The sequence below is a fragment of the Vanessa tameamea genome, chromosome 4 (genome assembly GCF_037043105.1).
Source record: "Vanessa tameamea isolate UH-Manoa-2023 chromosome 4, ilVanTame1 primary haplotype, whole genome shotgun sequence".
Taxonomy (NCBI): Eukaryota; Metazoa; Arthropoda; class Insecta; order Lepidoptera; family Nymphalidae; genus Vanessa; species Vanessa tameamea.
Genome location: NC_087312.1, coordinates 4,331,216 through 4,348,917, shown reverse-complemented (window position 1 = coordinate 4,348,917; position 17,702 = coordinate 4,331,216). Strand labels below are relative to the sequence as shown.

Sequence of the window (17,702 nt, the reverse complement as noted above, 5' to 3'; positions counted from 1 at the left end):
TTATAAAGATAGGTATAAATATAGATTTGTTTATTTGAATTTGAAGTAGTATACAATCATCATGCCTATTAAGCCGGTCATATAACACTATCATTGAGTATTTCTGATAAGATTGATTTATCTATACAATGATGATAAATAATCTAGAACATTGATAAATAATGTGGCAGTTTTCATTTATTACTGCAGCAGTAATGTAAGTCCCGGAATATTTAGCCAATAAGTAGAATCTCAATAAAAGGGGTTAAAAATGGCAGATCGCATACAAATATCTGTAAGTAACTATTATAAATACAAACACTTAATTCCCAGAGACTTTAGCAATGTCCTAATATAAGTCCTATATTATGTTTTATAGGACTATGTTTGGTTACAACCGGAAAAGAAGTCTGAATTTGAAATACCGATTGCCGTTAAAGTGCTAAATAGTTCTGGTGGTAAATTACAAGTTAAAGATGACAATGGGGAAGTGTTCTCAACGGCTGTTACAAATGTCATTAAGCCGTTACACGCGACTTCTATTAAGAGCGTGGAAGATATGATAACTCTTGGAGAACTTCAAGAGTACACAATACTTCGGAACCTGCATATACGCTATAACGAACAGCTTATATACGTAAGAACAATTGTTATTTTTAATTTTATGTCGTTATTTATTTTTACAGACCTATTGTTATCATAAGTAGTTAACGACCATAGATGTCATATTTTAATCAATACCTGCAAGAAAGGATATTTAGATACTCGTTTTATTATTACGAATTGTAGGTAATAATAACTAAAGTTCACTCTATTTTAAAACACTTATTTCGACGCATTTTTTTCTACAGCCTATCTTTAACATAGCACTTTACGAAGCATATTAGTTTCATTTCCTCATTTTTTTTAAATAAATCAAAGTAGGTTTACAAACGAATATAAAGATTTAGTTAGCTTTATGCAAGCCCGTCTGGGTACCACTAACTCATCAAGTATTTAACAGCAATACTATTGTATTGTTGTGTTCCGGTTTGAAGGGTGAGACATACCGTCTTACTTCCCAAGGTTGGTCTCATCGCATTGGCAATGTAAGGAATGATTAATATTTCTTACAGTGGACGGGGTTGTTCACTTACTATCGGACAACCCATTTGAACCTCCCTCTAACATAAAAAGTAATAATAATTACTAAACGTTAATAAAACTTAAAACTACTTACTTGCGGTTTTAGTATTGTTTCAGAATATAAGATAAGCAAGTAGTTAGTTAACATAAAAAGTGCTTTAAGAGCTCTTTCATATGTACAATATTATATAAGTACTAAGACTTCCGAAAATTTGTAACTTCTTTTATTTTATAAGATATTGTTTCGTTTCAGACTTATACAGGTACCATGTTAATAGCAATAAATCCATATGAGATATTACCAATTTATACGATGGATCAAATTCATTTTTATCAAGATAGAAATATTGGCGATATACCGCCTCATATATTTGCCATTGGAAATGATTCATACCGAGAATTATTAGATACGTCAACAAATCAATGTGTGGTTATCAGGTATGCATAAATAAATTACAGCACATATTTAATTATCATTTTCATTTTCTACATTGACACTGAATATTTAATAAGCAGCTCGATTTTATCATTATCACGTAATGCATTTCAGCGGTGAGAGCGGAGCAGGGAAAACAGAAAGCACCAAATTGCTGTTGCAATATCTTGCAGCAGCGAGTGGAAAACATTCGTGGATTGAACAACAGATCCAAGAAACTAATCCGATTCTAGAAGCTTTCGGAAATGCCAAAACGGTCAAAAATGATAATTCTTCCCGATTCGGAAAATATATTAACATTTATTTTAGTCGTAAAGGAGTTATAGAAGGTGGAAATATTGACCAATACCTTTTAGAAAAATCGAGAATTGTAAGGCAAAGTAAAGGAGAAAGAAACTACCACATATTTTATTCTCTGGTCACTGGACTTTCTGCCGATGAAAAAAAGAAACTGGACCTTGGAAAACCTGCAGACTTTGAATATTTAAATTCAGGAAAAATGCTTACTTGTGATGGTCGTAATGATGCTTTGGAGTTCTCAGACATAAGGTCGGCTTTTAAAGTACTTAATTTTTCTGACAACGATGTTTGGGATATATTCAGCCTCCTTGCTGCGATTCTACACTTGGGAAATCTTAAGTTTAAATCTTTTAATGTAAGCAATATTGAATCTTCTGAAGTGGCAGATGCAACAAATGCTAATAGAATATCTGCCCTTCTCGGAGTTAACAAAGCGCGGTTTAGTGAAGCTTTAACTCAAAAAACATTAATTGCTCATGGTGATAAAATTGTTTCCCCAATTTCAGTCGGAGCTGCAACAGAAAGTCGTGACGCTCTTGTTAAAGCCATATACGGACATATTTTTGAATATATCGTAGAAATTATAAACAAAACTTTACATAGAGATCAACAGCTTGCCAGTGGTTCAGTTGGCATTCTTGATATTTTTGGTTTTGAAAATTTTGAATCAAACAGTTTTGAGCAATTGTGCATCAATTATGCCAATGAAAATTTGCAACAATTTTTCGTTAGACATATTTTTAAGCTGGAACAAGAGCAATATGCTAAAGAAGGAATAATATGGTCAAATATTAACTATGTTGATAATCAAGAAAATCTTGATTTAATCGGACAGAAACCTATGAATTTACTCTCACTTATTGATGAAGAATCGAGATTTCCTAAAGGCACTGACCTCACTCTACTATCTAAACTTAATAATAATCACAGCAACAAAAATTCTTATATTACACCAAAGTCAACCCACGAACACAAATTTGGTGTAAGACACTTTGCTGGAGATGTTCAGTATGAAGTAAAAGGTATTCGTAAATACAATTATTATGACATTATTTACTACAAAACATGTTATAGATGAGTTTGCTTTAGGTTTATAAACATGTTTTTTTATTTTAGGGTTTCTGGACAAAAATAGAGATATGTTAACCCCAGATATAAAAGAGATGATACTCGATTCCAATAACTCGTTTTTAAAGAATCTGTTTTCGGCGGAAACTGTAACAGCTCAAAGTGGAAGCCGAAAAGTTGTATCTTTAAGTCACAAATTCAAAACTTCCCTCGAATCACTTATGAAAACTTTGTTTGCATGTCATCCATTTTTCATACGGTGTATAAAACCAAACGAACTTAAAAAGCCACGGGTAAGTCATTAAAATATAAATTCATATTTATTTTTGAATTTCTAAAACGCTGTTTTTTTAAACACATTTTTAGATTTTTGACCGCGCGTTGTGCGTTCGACAACTTAGATATGCAGGTTTGATGGAAACTGCAAAAATAAGACAGGCAGGATATCCTATACGATATTCATACTCTGAATTTGTGCACCGCTACCGTCTTGTCATTCCTGGAATTCCGCTAGCACAGAAAACCGATTGTAAAAACGCGACTCAAAAGATCTGCAGTGAAGTTTTGAAAGACGATGATTTCCGCTTAGGTCTTACAAAAGTTTTTCTCAAAGATCATCACGACACCTTACTTGAAGAACTACGCCATAAGGTACTTATAACGGCAGTAATCAGAGTTCAGGCTAATGTTCGAAGATTAATTTGCAGAAAAAGATATTTGCGGCTTCGAGCTGCAGCTATTACAATTCAAAAACACTTCCGAGCACGTGGGTTTAGAAGCAAATTCCTAAAAATGAGAAGGGGTTATCTTAGATTACAAGCAGTCCTTAAATCAAGAGAACTTAGAAAAACTTTCTTAAACTTAAGGACGTTCTTCAGACATCTTCAAGCTTTTTGTAGAGGGTATCTCGTACGAAAATTAGTCAAGGAAAAGGGTCACATAATGAAAGCTAAATTAGCGCAACTGATGAAAGAGAAAGAAAACAACTCAGGTGACATTAAAAGAGCCGAGGATGGGTATGAAAAGAAATATAATGATCTTATGTCTTCTATTTGGATAGCAAAAGAAGTTGCGGTTGATAGTAATGTCCAAAATACTACAGTCATAGATGATAGATATGTTGACGATGTTTTCGGATTTTTGAAAGATACCGCGACGCCAGCAGGTACAGTACGAGGTACTGGTTTTGGAATGGTAAATAACTGCATAATACTCATAAATACAATTTATTTCTTCATGAATATTAATGTTGATTTTTATAAGTAAATTTAATTTCAGACAACGACGGCTAAACCAACAATTTCAAGCGTTATTCCACTGCCACAAGAACCAGAAGAAGAACCTTTTGACGAATATGACTTCAAAAAGTTTGCAGCCACATATTTCCTTGGAAATATAAGCCATCAATATTCTCGCAAGCCGTTGAAACACTCCCTTTTAGATTTACCATCTCCAATTGACAAAATGGCATCTCAAGCGATTTGGATTACAATTTTGAGGTTTATGGGTGATTTATCGGAACCAAAGTATACAGATGATAAAATAGATAATGTTCCAGTCATGACTAAATTGTATGATACCGTTGGCCGAGCTTTTAAAAAAAGCAAAGAATTTGAAGTTAGTCTGTTTTAAATTAATATATAATGTTGATTATATAATTAAGTCTTAAAAAAAAAAATCTGTTTTTTTATAATAATAATTTTACCTTTATTTAGGAAATGATATCTCAAGAACATGGGCAGGGAAAGAGTAAAATGCTCCAAAAAACCCTAAAAAAGCAGACTAAATTAAATGAAGAACTTTTCAAAAATCTCGTTAATGATGACATGACAAACGAAATGTACAGTACATGGTTGAATTCACGTCGTAGTACGAATTTGGAGAAACTTCACTTTATTATTGGGCATGGTATTATTAGGAAAGAACTTAGGTAGAAAATTTTTAATATTTTTTAAAATAAATTGTGTCATTATTATTCAACTTTAGAATTTATAAATGAACAATTTTTTTTTTTTTTTGCAGAGATGAAATTTTTGCCCAATTATGCAAGCAACTTACCAATAATCCTTCAAAAGCTTCGTATGCACGTGGTTGGATTTTACTATCTCTTTGTGTTGGTTGTTTCCCACCTTCTGAACGATTTATTACGTATTTACGTTCGTTTATTCGAGTAGGGCCGCCTGGTTATGCCCCTTACTGTGAAGGTAGACTTGTAAGAACATTTAAAAATGGTCCACGTACGCAACCTCCTAGTTGGTTGGAATTACAAGCGACGAAAACAAAAAAGCCTATTCTTCTGACTGTGACATTAATGAACGAAACTATAAAAACAGTTCAATCCGATTCAGCTACAACATCTGAAGAAGTATGTCAACAAATAGCCGATAATATTGAGCTTTCTGATGCATTCGGATTTTCACTTTATATAACATTATATGATAAAGTCCTTTCGCTGGGGAGTGAAGCTGAGCATATCATGGACGCTATATCACAATGTGAACAATTTGCACGAGAACAAGGTACTCCTGAAAAGAATGCTCCCTGGCGCTTGTTTTATAGAAAAGAGGTATTTACACCCTGGCATGATCCAGCGGATGATCCAATAGCTTCCAATTTAATTTATCACCAGGTGGTGAAAGGAGTAAAGTTTGGAGAATACCGATGCAATTCAGAAAAAGATTTGGCAATAATTGCAGCACAACAGCACTACATTGAGTATGGCCCACGTATAGACCCTAACGTGTTGAGAAAGGTAATAGTGAACTATATACCGAATCAATTTATTCAATCAAACGATGCCGCTTTAACAAAATGGGAACATCTTATAACAAAAGCTTTTGAATCCTCTCCGAGCATACAATCTTCAGTTGATCCTCTAAGATGTAAAGAAGATATTGTAATATTTTCTAAAATAAAATGGCCGATGCTCTTTTCAAGATTTTTTGAAGCTATTAAATTGAAAGGTGACACGATCAATAAAGACCTTATAATTATAGCTGTTAATTGGACTGGTGTTTATATCGTAGACCAATCAGAGCATATACTTCTGGAAATATCTTATCCTGAAGTTACTTATGTAGCCTATGATGATGACAAAGAATTTGATAAAGTTGGAAGAATAACGATTAGAACAATACAACAAGAAGAGTTTGTTTTCCAGAGTGTTGATGCAAGTGAAATGAGTGCACTTATTATATATTTGATAGATGGATTAAAAAGACGTTCAATTTATGTTATCACTCAAAGCGATTCTCAAGGATACAGTGACGCTGCGTCATTCTTGCAATATAAGAAAGGCGATCTAATTACACTTTTGCAAGAATCAACAGGAGAAACATTAATGAATGCGACATGGGGTCATGGTGAATGCAATGGCCATGAAGGCCTATTTCCAACAGAGCAAGTATACATTTTACCAACATTATCGAAGCCTTCTCCTATGATATTAGAAGTATTTAAGAAAGGAAATATAAATACTAACAAAAATGTTCATTCTAAGTACAACACAATACAAAGGAAAAAAATGCATACGCTTGAAAAGTTTGCTGAGGAATATTTTAGAGAAAATTATGATACTAATGTCACTATATCAAGACAATCAACAATAACTCCAGCTAAAAGAACAGGTTCTGGTAATTTATGGTCTCATGCTCGCGAACCTATAAGAAGACCGTTACTTAAAAAATTACAAGATGATGAGAAGTTGTCTAAGGCAGCGGTTGCATCGTTCATTGCTATACTGAAATATATGGGTGATATGCCAGCGCCAAAAGCGAGATCCGTTGCTGAATATACTGATGAAATATTTAGACCCACAAACGAACCCGCAATGAGGGATGAGATTTATTGTCAAATAATGAAGCAATTAACAAATAATAGAATACAGCTTAGTGAAGAGAGGGGATGGGAATTATTGTGGCTTGCCACGGGTATTTTTGCTTGTGGACAAGTTTTAATAAAAGAAACTGTAGAATTTCTAAAGACAAGACCACATCCTATTGCAAAAGATTGCTTAAAACGTATATTTAAAATACAAAGAGGTGGACCAAGAATATATGCCCCATATGTAGTAGAGGTTGAAGCCATACAACATAGAAGTATGCAAATATATCACAAAGTATATTTCCCGGATGATACCGATGAAGCTTTTGAAGTTGATTCATCCACAAAAGCCAGAGAGCTTTGTGAGCAAATAACTGGACGTCTGAACCTAAAGAACAGTGATGGTTTTAGCCTTTTTGTAAAAATTATTGATAAGGTATTCTCGGTTCCAGAAAATTATTACTTCTTTGACTTTATTCATGAACTTGTAGAATGGATGAAACAAACACGTCCAGTACGTGGAGGTGGGTATTAAAAATAAACAAAATGCGTTTACCATTTCCCAGTCCAGATTTTTGATTAGAAAATTAACATTGATTTTTATTTCAGCAGGAAACCAACTACAGATGAATTACCAAATATTCTTTATGAAGAAACTCTGGATTAACACAATACCTGGTAGAGATATGAACGCAGATCAAATATTTTACTTTCCACAAGAACTTCCAAAATACTTACGCGGATATCATAAAACTTCAAAACAAGATTTAATTGAATTAGCTGCCCTCATTTATAGAGCTAGATATGGCAATGATCAATCTCTATTACCCGAAATAACACAAATGCTAGAAGAGTTTATACCACCCGATATGACGAGTATCCAATCCAATTCCCAGTGGAAGTCTGCGATTAGTGCAGCGTATCTTAAACATGGTCCTATGACAGAAGATGAAGCGAAAGAGCAATTTTTAAAGAAAATCTATCAATTTCCAACATTTGGAACAGCATTCTTTGAAGTTAAGCAAACTTCAGATCCTTCTTATCCCGAAATGGTTGTCATAGGAATAAATAAAAATGGAGTCAGTGTTATACATCCCCAAAGTCGCGTAAGTCGGAAATTATTTGTTCGAATCTGTTATTTTGGATTTACATATTACATAATTAATGAATTTATTGCATCGTCGTCGTCTATTAAACTGATAAGAGTATTATTATCTTGATTTTTTTTATTTTATTGCAGGATTTGTTAGTAACCTATCCATTTTCTCAACTATCTAACTGGTCATCGGGTAATACATTCTTCCACATGACAATGGGCAACTTTGTTCGTGGAACGAAGATTCTTTGTGAAACATCGCTAGGTTACAAAATGGACGACCTTATATCATCATATATTGCTGTATTGCGACAGGCAATGAAACAAAAGCAAAGGACGTGATGTTGGACATAAGTTAGATTATGAACATTAAAAAGCTATTAAATAATTTTTAAAGTACTAAATCTATTTCAGTTTTTTATACCCTATATATTTTAAAATATCACTTAGTTAACCGCTAGAAAATAAAACCGAGTGACTACTGGCCATGCGATATGACGTCACAATGTCATATTGCACCTCCGTAATAACACAATTTGTTGTCGAAGTTAATAGCTTATTGTTAACACCTAATACTTCTATGTATTTCTATTATACTATACCAATGGTCCAATCCTTAACAAATTATTGGCACTAGAACTCGTTACTAAATTTAACACCATTTTCAAATTAATCATATCGCATAACAATTTTTTTTTTTTTAATATACGAATAAATATTTATTTCTTTTAGTTTTTTCCAAAATCTGCCTTCTTTAGTGTTAGTTGCTGCTTCTTTCGTTGCTTGCTTTTTCATGCTGGCGTGCATACTCGTAAGGCTATAAATAAAAAAAAAAGGGATTTTGTCAGTTTGTTCAAAACAGATATAAGAATAATTTGGTTGATATGCAGGCATAGGTAGGCACTTCGTTAAGTCTTTCAGCTTATTTAGTAATAAAAGCTTATAAAGAAATCTCGTGATTTCGTTGTCCTTGTTTAGTGAGTTCACTGAGAATAAGTTGCTTGAAAAAATCATAATATATCATTATAATTAGTTAATTATCTGTCAACTTTAAAAAATAACTAAATATAAGAAAACTATATAAATTTAGCATAAATACCGTAACACAGAAATATTACTGAATCCGAAAATTGAATCTTGTGATATTCAATTAATTTTTAATACTTTATGTCAAAACGGTAACTAAAAATGTAGATGTATATTGCAATACCTTTGGCTTATCTCAGAGGGAAGAATTTAACAAAAAAAAAATGTCATAATATTAATACCATTAGCGATGACGAATGTCAAGATATATTTATTTTAAATGTATTGCAATTGTTATTTGAATTGACATTTATATAATTATAAACATCTTATCATTTTTTCCGAACAGACTTGTACGAAAATGGATACGAAAGAGCCTCCTTTAGCTTTAGAAAATGGCTTGGATTTAGGGTTTGTGCTTTTTTTCTCTTAGAATAAAGTTACACTTAAGTTACTAACAAGACAAATCAAAGTTTCTTCAAGTTTATATATTAAATAACACCTAAGTTACAGTCTCTACATAATACAAAAAAAAACTTACAAGTAAATGTACAAACAGTAGAATAACTATGGGAATATTTATACAAAGCTAGGAGTTCAATCTCACTAGAAAAAAAATTATTATAACCAAAGCTTAAGAGTTTTAAAGTGCAGCTACATTACAGCAAACTTTTTACAACGGGTTCTGTTCTTCACATAAATGAAGATTATGATGACACAGAATATAATGCTATATTTGAGAATAATGAAGACAAAATAATTGATTATATTGGAGGACCGGTCTCTTCATTTGAGGTATTTGAGAAACAATTGAAACCAGTAGATGAAAATGGACTTGTCAAGAAAAAAATTTTGGAGGAAGGTGGGGGATTACCTTTAAATAAAGGATGCACTGTTTCCTTATTTTTTTCAGGTTATTGGGAAAATGAGACTGAGCCTTTTGACTATACAAAATCACATAAACCTTTGGTGAGATATATAAACATTAAATTAAGAATATTTTGTAATCATTGTTTATAATTTCATATCTCATCTTATCATGTTTTAGGTAGTAAATCTTAATGAAAATGGCTTGCTACCAGGTATACAAATCGCCATAGAATCCATGTTAGTTGGTGAGATGGCTGTGTTTCACTTGTCATATGTAGTTATGTATGGACAAATGGGTGTCCCACCTAGAATAAAACCTAAAGCTGATTGTATTTTTTATATAAAGCTTATAAAAAGTATCAACACACCTAAAGACGGGTAGGTCTACTTTAAAATAATTAATGTAGCTTTAATTTCTTATTACTTTATTATAACAATATGTATCTTTTTTGTTCCAGGAAACTAGATTTTTCGGAGTCTAATATATTTGATAGAGTTCATCATGAAGTTAAAGTGCTATATAGCTTAGGTGTAACATTACATAAAACAAAAAACTTTACTGTGGCAATACAGTCTTTTAGGAAGGCAATTAATATGTTACACAGATGCAGATTGGCTGATGAAAAAGAGGAGAACATACAAGAAAAACTATTAATCAAATTGTATATCAATTTATTGGTTTGTTATAATGAAACAAAACAGCCACTGAAATCTTGTACAATATGTAAGGAGCTTAATAGGTTAAACAGCCTTTGGAATAATGTAAAAGCCCTTTTTCATAATGCTAAGGCATTGAGAATGATTGGTCAGTTTGACGCAGCACAAAAAAGGTTGAAACGAGCACTTCAGCTTTGTCCTGATAATGAGAAAATAATTGCTGAATTTACAGTTCTTACTAAGACAAGAGCTTCATGTAATCAAGCCAAACTTGTTGAAAATAAAATTTTAGACTCAAATATAATAAATGATTCATTTAAAACAGAAGTAGACAATCTAATAAAGAATTTCAAGGAAAATGTTAATATATGTAAACTGACCCTACCTGATAATTTAAATGCAGCTGAGATGGATTATATTAAAGAAACTTGCGTAAAAGAAAATTTGTTCTGTAATCAAATTCAGAAAGATTATTTATTGGATAAAGAAGAACAGGTTCCTATAGAATCAAAGATTGATTTATTCATTTGAAGAAACAAACAGTCATTTTGAATTTTTGTACTAGAAAGAAAAAAAATTGGTTGTGTGATGATTAACAAATGAAGAGTATGAAACTGTGCATAATTTTGTTATAATTCTTGTAATAAAGTTACATTATGTATCCCATGCTTTTTTCTTCAAAGTAAAATTTTACTAGGCCATTTTAAAAATTATTAATATAATTAAATAAAATCACTTAAATTCAACAAATTATAGTTTATTTAATGCATAATTACATTTATAAAGCTAACACATGACTACACTCCCGTTGGAACAATATGAACTCTTCAAAATGCAACATTCTGTCTTCTTATTTTGATAATGCAAATGCATACATGAACCTTAAACATCTACCAGCAATTTTAAGTTGTTAATTCATTAGTTTTGTGTTGGAAGGTTTAGCAATACATTTTGGCCTTGAGGAAGGTAAGTAACATTTCTTGATTTGGAGAGTTGGTAGGCAATGTCTTCTGCTGCTTCAATACGTCGAAGTTCAACAAGACCTTCACCAGCTGTACCAAATGATTTGGCAAGTAGAACTGCTGCTTGAGCATCACCCTCCGCTGTAATAATGGCTGCCTTCTTCTGTTGCTCTGCTTTTTCTACTAGGAACCTAGCTTTTTCTGCTTCTTGTTGAGCAACTTGCTTTAATTCTACGGCTTGTGTGAATTCCTTGCCAAAGGTTAAGTGTGTAATTGAGATATCATCTAGAATTAAGCCAAACTGCCCTGCTCTTTCTGTTAAGCTCTCACTTACTTTTTGTGACACTATCTGCAACATAGAAAAAAATACTTTCAAATATAAATTTGTAATAAGTAACTCATTTTAAAAATATTAGTATACAGTTGATGTAGATTTTACAATAAGTCAGTTTGTATATAATACATAGTGCACACACATACAGTCAACACATACAATTTGGGAAATAAATGATCACCTCTTGGATATTACAAAATAGACAAAAAATTACCCCACTAGTTCTTAGGTTTTTCAGATAGTTTTATTACCTATACTTTTATTACCAATACATTGAATAAAGAAATTTAAATATGGACAAAAATACACACCTCTCTTTGTGTAATTAATTCTCCAGCATCAAATTGTGCAACAACTGCTTTTAAGACTTCAGCAGTAATGGACGGCAATACTCTTTCATCATAGTCCACTCCAAGGATTGTGTAAATTCTAGGTAACTGATCAGGCACTGGTCTGAACAAGATACGGAGTGTGATATTTACATTTTGAAGATCTGAAAACATTAATATTTTTTTATTAAAATAATAAGTTTTAGAGAATTTATTTTTTAGAAAGAATTTTCCATAGATTGATGTTAAATCTTATTTATTTGAATATAACTTAAACAGCAGTTTTTTAAAATTTAGTGCAAGTTTTATAAAATCAAACATATTAAAGATTGTTTACCTTTACTTCCAGTCACTGTAGGTACATTTCTAGGTCTTGATCTGATATCAAAAAGGATAGGTTTTTGCACCCAGGGTATGAAAAAGTGGGTGCCTTCACCCACAACCAAGTTTTTGACTCCAGCAAATCTATCGAAGATAACAGCTCGATGGCCACCATCCACTGCAATTATTATTTAATTATTTTTAAAAAGCCTTATTAAATATTTTCGACAGTATAAACTAGAATAGAAGTACTTATTGGACTATTCTTTAAATGAGAAAATTATTTTTACATTGTTTGATTTATATATGTATTTAAAGTGTCTATGATTAAATACTATTTGCTCAGTGGTAATATAGAAAAAAAAATCCTTTACCATTATATAAAGCTGAATTCACGACTCCTCCAACCAGGGCCATCCCCAGTCCCACTTGCCCAATGCGGTTGAAAAGTTGTGCAGCCATTTCTGAAATGTAATTATGTAGACAATATATAACTAAATAAATAGGTATGGGTGCAGCATAAGTGCATTTTATGTTAAAAGGAAACTTTTCTGTTGTTACACCATATAAAATGTAATTACAAAGTTTATGTTATTGTATCAAATATTTTTGATGTATTCATTAAGGTATTTCGTTTAATTATCGTAATATATAATTCATAATTATGTAATTCGTAAACTAATTTACTTTAAACCTTTTCGGAATAAGTTAATATAACCTCAAAACAACTGGATTTGAATTGTAAAATTAGTACAAATTTATACATATTAGTTGAATCTTTTACCTGTAATAAAGTGTAAAATGCGATATACTTGTAATTAAACTATTTGGCTATTTATATTTTATATTAAATCACAAAAACCCGATTCCACTCACGTAAGACTTGCGATTATAAGGTACCATAGATTATAGAAAATTCAAACCTACAAATATATGAATTCGTGATTAAAAAAAAACACAGAATTCTTAATTTTCGTGTGGTAATGTTGCTATCGTAAAGTCTTTATACTCTTTGTTTTTAGATAACAAAATTAGTTTAGATAGTTATCAAATATGTACATATTTGCTGTAAAATATATAATACTATATTTTAATAATAATTCAATTATACTCTTAGTACAGTGCTGTTCCGATAGAAATATGTTTACAAAATAAAGTATTATCTCAATTAAAAAATAATATATTGAGAGCATTTTTATGAAATTATGAGTGTATTTTTAGAAAGATGTGTATACTCGTTTTGAGAATAAAATGTTTAACCTTTTCCAACAAGCCGGCCGGCCGTCTTTATTTAATACTATGTACTGACTAAAACAAATACAGATATGAGTATACTGACATAAAAATATAACTAAGTGAAGCAAATGGTAATTGAAGGAAAAATAAACAAATTGTTTGAATAATAATCGGCTTGAGTCTGCTGAGGGTCGCACGGGTGGCTCAATTATGCAATAACTTTCAATAAGCAAATCATTAGGCTTATAAAGTATAAGATGGTTAAATGTTATTAGAGGTTATTAGAGTTAAGAGTGATTGTTGATGCGCCTACGCAGGTTTTGAAAACGATTGCTTAATAAGTTGTGATATATTATGCTTTCTCACGATGACATCTGTTAGGGTTCCACACAGATGTTATGTTTTCATATACTACAAGTTATGCAAAATCATCTTATTTTGTATATTAGTAAAACTGGTAGAATCTATACATAATTTTAATAAACATTGTATAAATAGATAACGTGTGAAGTTGTCTGTTTTGAGCGACTTGACACTTTATTGGTTTAGCGAGCAGCTTCATCGTATAGTTTTTAATTTTCAAGTCACACGGCGTGCGCGCACCAAAAAGATTCTTTCTCATTATTTTGTCATAACGCCCTAAAAGAAGTATAACTTCAAAAATGGTACGGCAATGAATGATCGAATTCGAATAATAAAAGGTGTACATCATTTTTGTATTTATTATTAAAATTAAAAACTCTCGTACAATCGTGGTAACTATCCTACGATAGTTTACATTAAACCTTATTGCCATATATATGTATTAATATTTAATAGCTACAGTTTATAAAAAAAATTAGTTTGCAAATAATAAGTATTGAACTGATATAAGTGTCAATGAACAGTAAAGGTTATGACGAATTAATACGAACTATCAATTTTATTGTAAAAATATTTTGTTTTATTTGCCATAGACGTCGATTGAGTTGTATTGCAAGTTATCTAGCGAGAAATTATACGGTTGTTTTTCACGAATATTATAAACTTGACTCTACATTTCCTTTAATATATTTTGCCTTACAGTTTTAAAAATAAATATTTCGTTATGGGTAGTGTATTATAAAAGTTAGATTCGATTACTAGATTGTGTGTAGGGTATGGACAGACACTATAAGTTTTTAATATTGAATCAATTATGCATATTATATATAGAAACATTTTGTAATAGTTAAGCATTTATTTTAGTAAAGATAACGAGTTCTTATATTTATTGTTATATAAATATAAGCTTTCACCTACGAGATATTTTTGTCTGCTATTCAAACAGTAATTATTGTTTAATCGTGGTTCACGCACGTCCAATAAATTTTTATTTTATAATTTTTTATTTGCATTAAGGCGGTAAAGATGCAAATGAAGGTCCCAGATGTCAATCGATGTTGTTTTTGTATACCTTTACGACCGGGAATCATTTTGTTTGCTTATCTAAATATAGTGAGTATTTTGATAAGAATAAAATTATTGTAAAAATTATAATTATTTATGTGAGTTAGGAGTATATAGTTTTGTACATATTTATTACATATTTATTGCATAATATATTATTAGATTAACAACATTTCAAAATTAAAATTCACTGTCTTTGATGCGGATGCGGAAAATGTTTAAAATTCCTTTTTTGTGAATTAACCGTATAATATAATTATATTGTCCACAGATATTTTCAGTCCTATCTGTAACATGCTTGGTAATTACCACAGAGTTGCAAAAAACTTCAATAACCCATGACCCTTCGGTTGAGGTTATGATATCTACCGTCCTTTTTAGCATCCTCGGAATGGGGGTTATACTCAATTTCTTACTACTTATTGCTGGTTACCAGGTACGAACGTAATTCACATTACAGAATAATTATACATTTAACTATGCTCCATATTCTAATTATAATTTAGAATAAACTTATAAGTAACTATCTAGGCGTTTAATTATCAAAAATGTTTTACGTCGTCTTTATGTTATATCTAATTAATATACTTACTTTACTTTTTTTTTTAGAATATTAGTAGGCCGACGGGCAAATGGGCCACCTGATAGTAAACGGTCACCACCGCCCATAGACATTGGCACTGTAAAAAATATTAACCATTCCTTTCATCGCCAGTGCGCCATCAACCTTGGGAACTAAGAGGTTATATACTCCTGAGACTCTAGTTACACTGGTTCAATCACCCTTTAAATAGGGACACAATAATGTGTATTGATGTTTGGCGCTAGAATATCTGATGAGATGAGACGAGTTCATACTTGCACAAGACCCTATCACCAAGTAATCTAATTTATAAAAAATATTTCGTATAAATTATGCTGATATAAGCCCTTTTTTTTAGAAAGATGTCTCGATGTTGCGTCTCTATAACTACTATGCGCTGGTCACAACGCTAGCCGCTTTAGTGCCAACCTGCTTCCTGTTTTCCAGAAAAATGTTCACGGAAGTGTTCGTCGCTTTGTTTGTAATAGGTAAAAAAGATTTTACTTTTTAATACTTTTGTAGAGAAACAGGTTGTTTGAATACCGTTTCAAATTTATTTATGAATTTCAGTTTTATTAATTTTAACTGTTATAAATTATAAATTATTTTATAAATAGAACTTCCCATTTTGTACTTATTAAAATTTGGTTATCTATGACTCCTTTATTTTTTAAATAGCAATGCAGTGCTACGTCATAGTGCTTGTAAGAAGCGAAGTGGTAAAACTAGAAGAAAATAAATTGAAGAATACTGAAGTTTCACATTCGCGTTTTCATAACTGTATTGATATTTCGGATCGTGTGACTTTAGTGTAAAAAAAAAAGGTAAATTGGAGTTTATTCAATTAATTAAGAAAGTTGTCAAATTCCTAAGCAATCATTTGTGTTGACAATAATTAATCTCGTGCCGCTGTTCGATAGATCGCCGTTAAATAGAAAACATTATTATACTTGTATTTATTGGATAAGATTCTGCCACATGTGTATCCATAAAACCGCATTGGAGCAAGCGTAGTGGAATGAGCTCCAAGCGTTGTAGCGATGGCCTTTGACCAGCAATGGATTATTTACAAGTTCATGCTTTATTTTATCTAATTATCAGGAATTATATATATATATATATTATATTATATATATATATATGGCCTTTGACCAACAGACAGACATAGCAATTATAATATTAGTATAAAAGTATAGATTATTACACAAATATATATATATATATTTGTGTAATAATTGTCTTTTTCTCTTTCATGACCAAACCACTGCACCGAATATGATAAATTTTGGTATGAAGTAAGCTTGAACACCAAGGAAGGTCATAAACTACATTTTAAATGTGAGCGAAGCTGTAGACGACAACTAGTATGTCATAAATATTTTTTATTTTGTGCGGGCACGTTGGTTGTTTTTGTATATTGTTATCTTATTTAATTTATCATAACATATTAATTACTAAGACGGTTGACATTAAATTATTGTGATATATTTATAAATAAAAACATCGAGATATATTAGTTATTTATTGGTTTATCATTAATTTTCTCCTTTACTCTAATTAAAATACAAAAGCGATTATACTTCTATAGCCTATTTCAACTAAAAGAGGGCAAAAGCCAAAAAAACAATGTCATTGGCCGTAAGCTTGAATTGTCTATGATATTCATTATGGATTTTCGAAGAAGTGATGTTTTGAACGTCGACGAATCTGTTATTGGAACTTTGGAAGTAAAATGAAAGGAGATATAAGTAGCTAAGTGCATGATGGATAATAAAAAAAAAAAGATATATTAATCAAGAACTGTTAGTAGTGAATAATATAGCCGAGCTATTAACAAATGCTTTGAATACGTAAATCTAAGGTTTGTCTATCTTTATTCTTACTTCGATTGGATTAGGCTATAGTATTATTTTTGGTACTAAATTTTGGTCCATAAACATACATAATCTTGAACATCGTTTATCCTAATATGAAACACTTTGTATATACTTAATAAATTACTCGAACATACATGGCTACCTATCTATAGATATATTTCTAGTTTGAACTCATTCGATACGATTCGAACGCATCTGATAATTGCAAAGCAATTGCCTAATAATATGCGTAATGAATGTTTTAACATAAAAT

The 17,702-nt window shown here is 31.1% G+C and overlaps 4 protein-coding genes across 5 annotated transcripts in view; 3 read left to right on the top strand and 1 right to left on the bottom strand.

The window, feature by feature from the left end:
- The first annotated feature begins 123 nt into the window (after positions 1 to 123).
- Positions 124 to 8,197, top strand: LOC113394424 (myosin-VIIa-like). The gene is made up of 11 exons (XM_026631731.2): positions 124 to 274; positions 359 to 616; positions 1,358 to 1,542; positions 1,655 to 2,862; positions 2,957 to 3,201; positions 3,275 to 4,102; positions 4,187 to 4,525; positions 4,624 to 4,838; positions 4,931 to 7,254; positions 7,340 to 7,836; positions 7,971 to 8,197. The coding sequence occupies exons 1-11, from the start codon at positions 251 to 253 to the stop codon at positions 8,166 to 8,168; spliced, it is 6,321 nt and encodes a 2,106-aa protein (XP_026487516.2). The 5' UTR covers positions 124 to 250; the 3' UTR covers positions 8,169 to 8,197.
- An 891-nt stretch (positions 8,198 to 9,088) lies between these two features.
- LOC113394426 (inactive peptidyl-prolyl cis-trans isomerase shutdown-like) lies at positions 9,089 to 11,636 on the top strand. Its single transcript, XM_026631733.2, has 4 exons — positions 9,089 to 9,263; positions 9,518 to 9,821; positions 9,901 to 10,100; positions 10,181 to 11,636. The coding sequence occupies exons 1-4, from the start codon at positions 9,214 to 9,216 to the stop codon at positions 10,908 to 10,910; spliced, it is 1,284 nt and encodes a 427-aa protein (XP_026487518.2). The 5' UTR covers positions 9,089 to 9,213; the 3' UTR covers positions 10,911 to 11,636.
- The window catches only part of LOC113394430 (prohibitin 1), a 70,035-nt gene continuing 63,453 nt past the window's right edge, over positions 11,121 to 17,702 (bottom strand). The window contains exons 1-5 of one of the 2 annotated variants that reach the window (XM_026631737.2): positions 13,110 to 13,220; positions 12,700 to 12,789; positions 12,342 to 12,503; positions 11,987 to 12,168; positions 11,121 to 11,690 (exon numbers count right to left, since the gene is read on the bottom strand). In XM_026631737.2, coding sequence (XP_026487522.1) covers positions 11,298 to 11,690; positions 11,987 to 12,168; positions 12,342 to 12,503; positions 12,700 to 12,787 — 825 coding nt within the window. In that variant the 5' untranslated portion in view covers positions 12,788 to 12,789; positions 13,110 to 13,220 and the 3' untranslated portion in view covers positions 11,121 to 11,297. Of the gene's footprint in view, positions 11,691 to 11,986; positions 12,169 to 12,341; positions 12,504 to 12,699; positions 12,790 to 13,109; positions 13,221 to 17,702 lie in introns of those variants that run through there. The other variant, XM_064220745.1, reaches the window with a different exon arrangement.
- Positions 14,951 to 16,387, top strand: LOC113394422 (uncharacterized). The gene is made up of 4 exons (XM_026631729.2): positions 14,951 to 15,037; positions 15,261 to 15,425; positions 15,931 to 16,060; positions 16,251 to 16,387. Exons 1-4 carry the CDS (start codon positions 14,951 to 14,953, stop codon positions 16,385 to 16,387), a joined length of 519 nt encoding a protein of 172 aa, XP_026487514.1.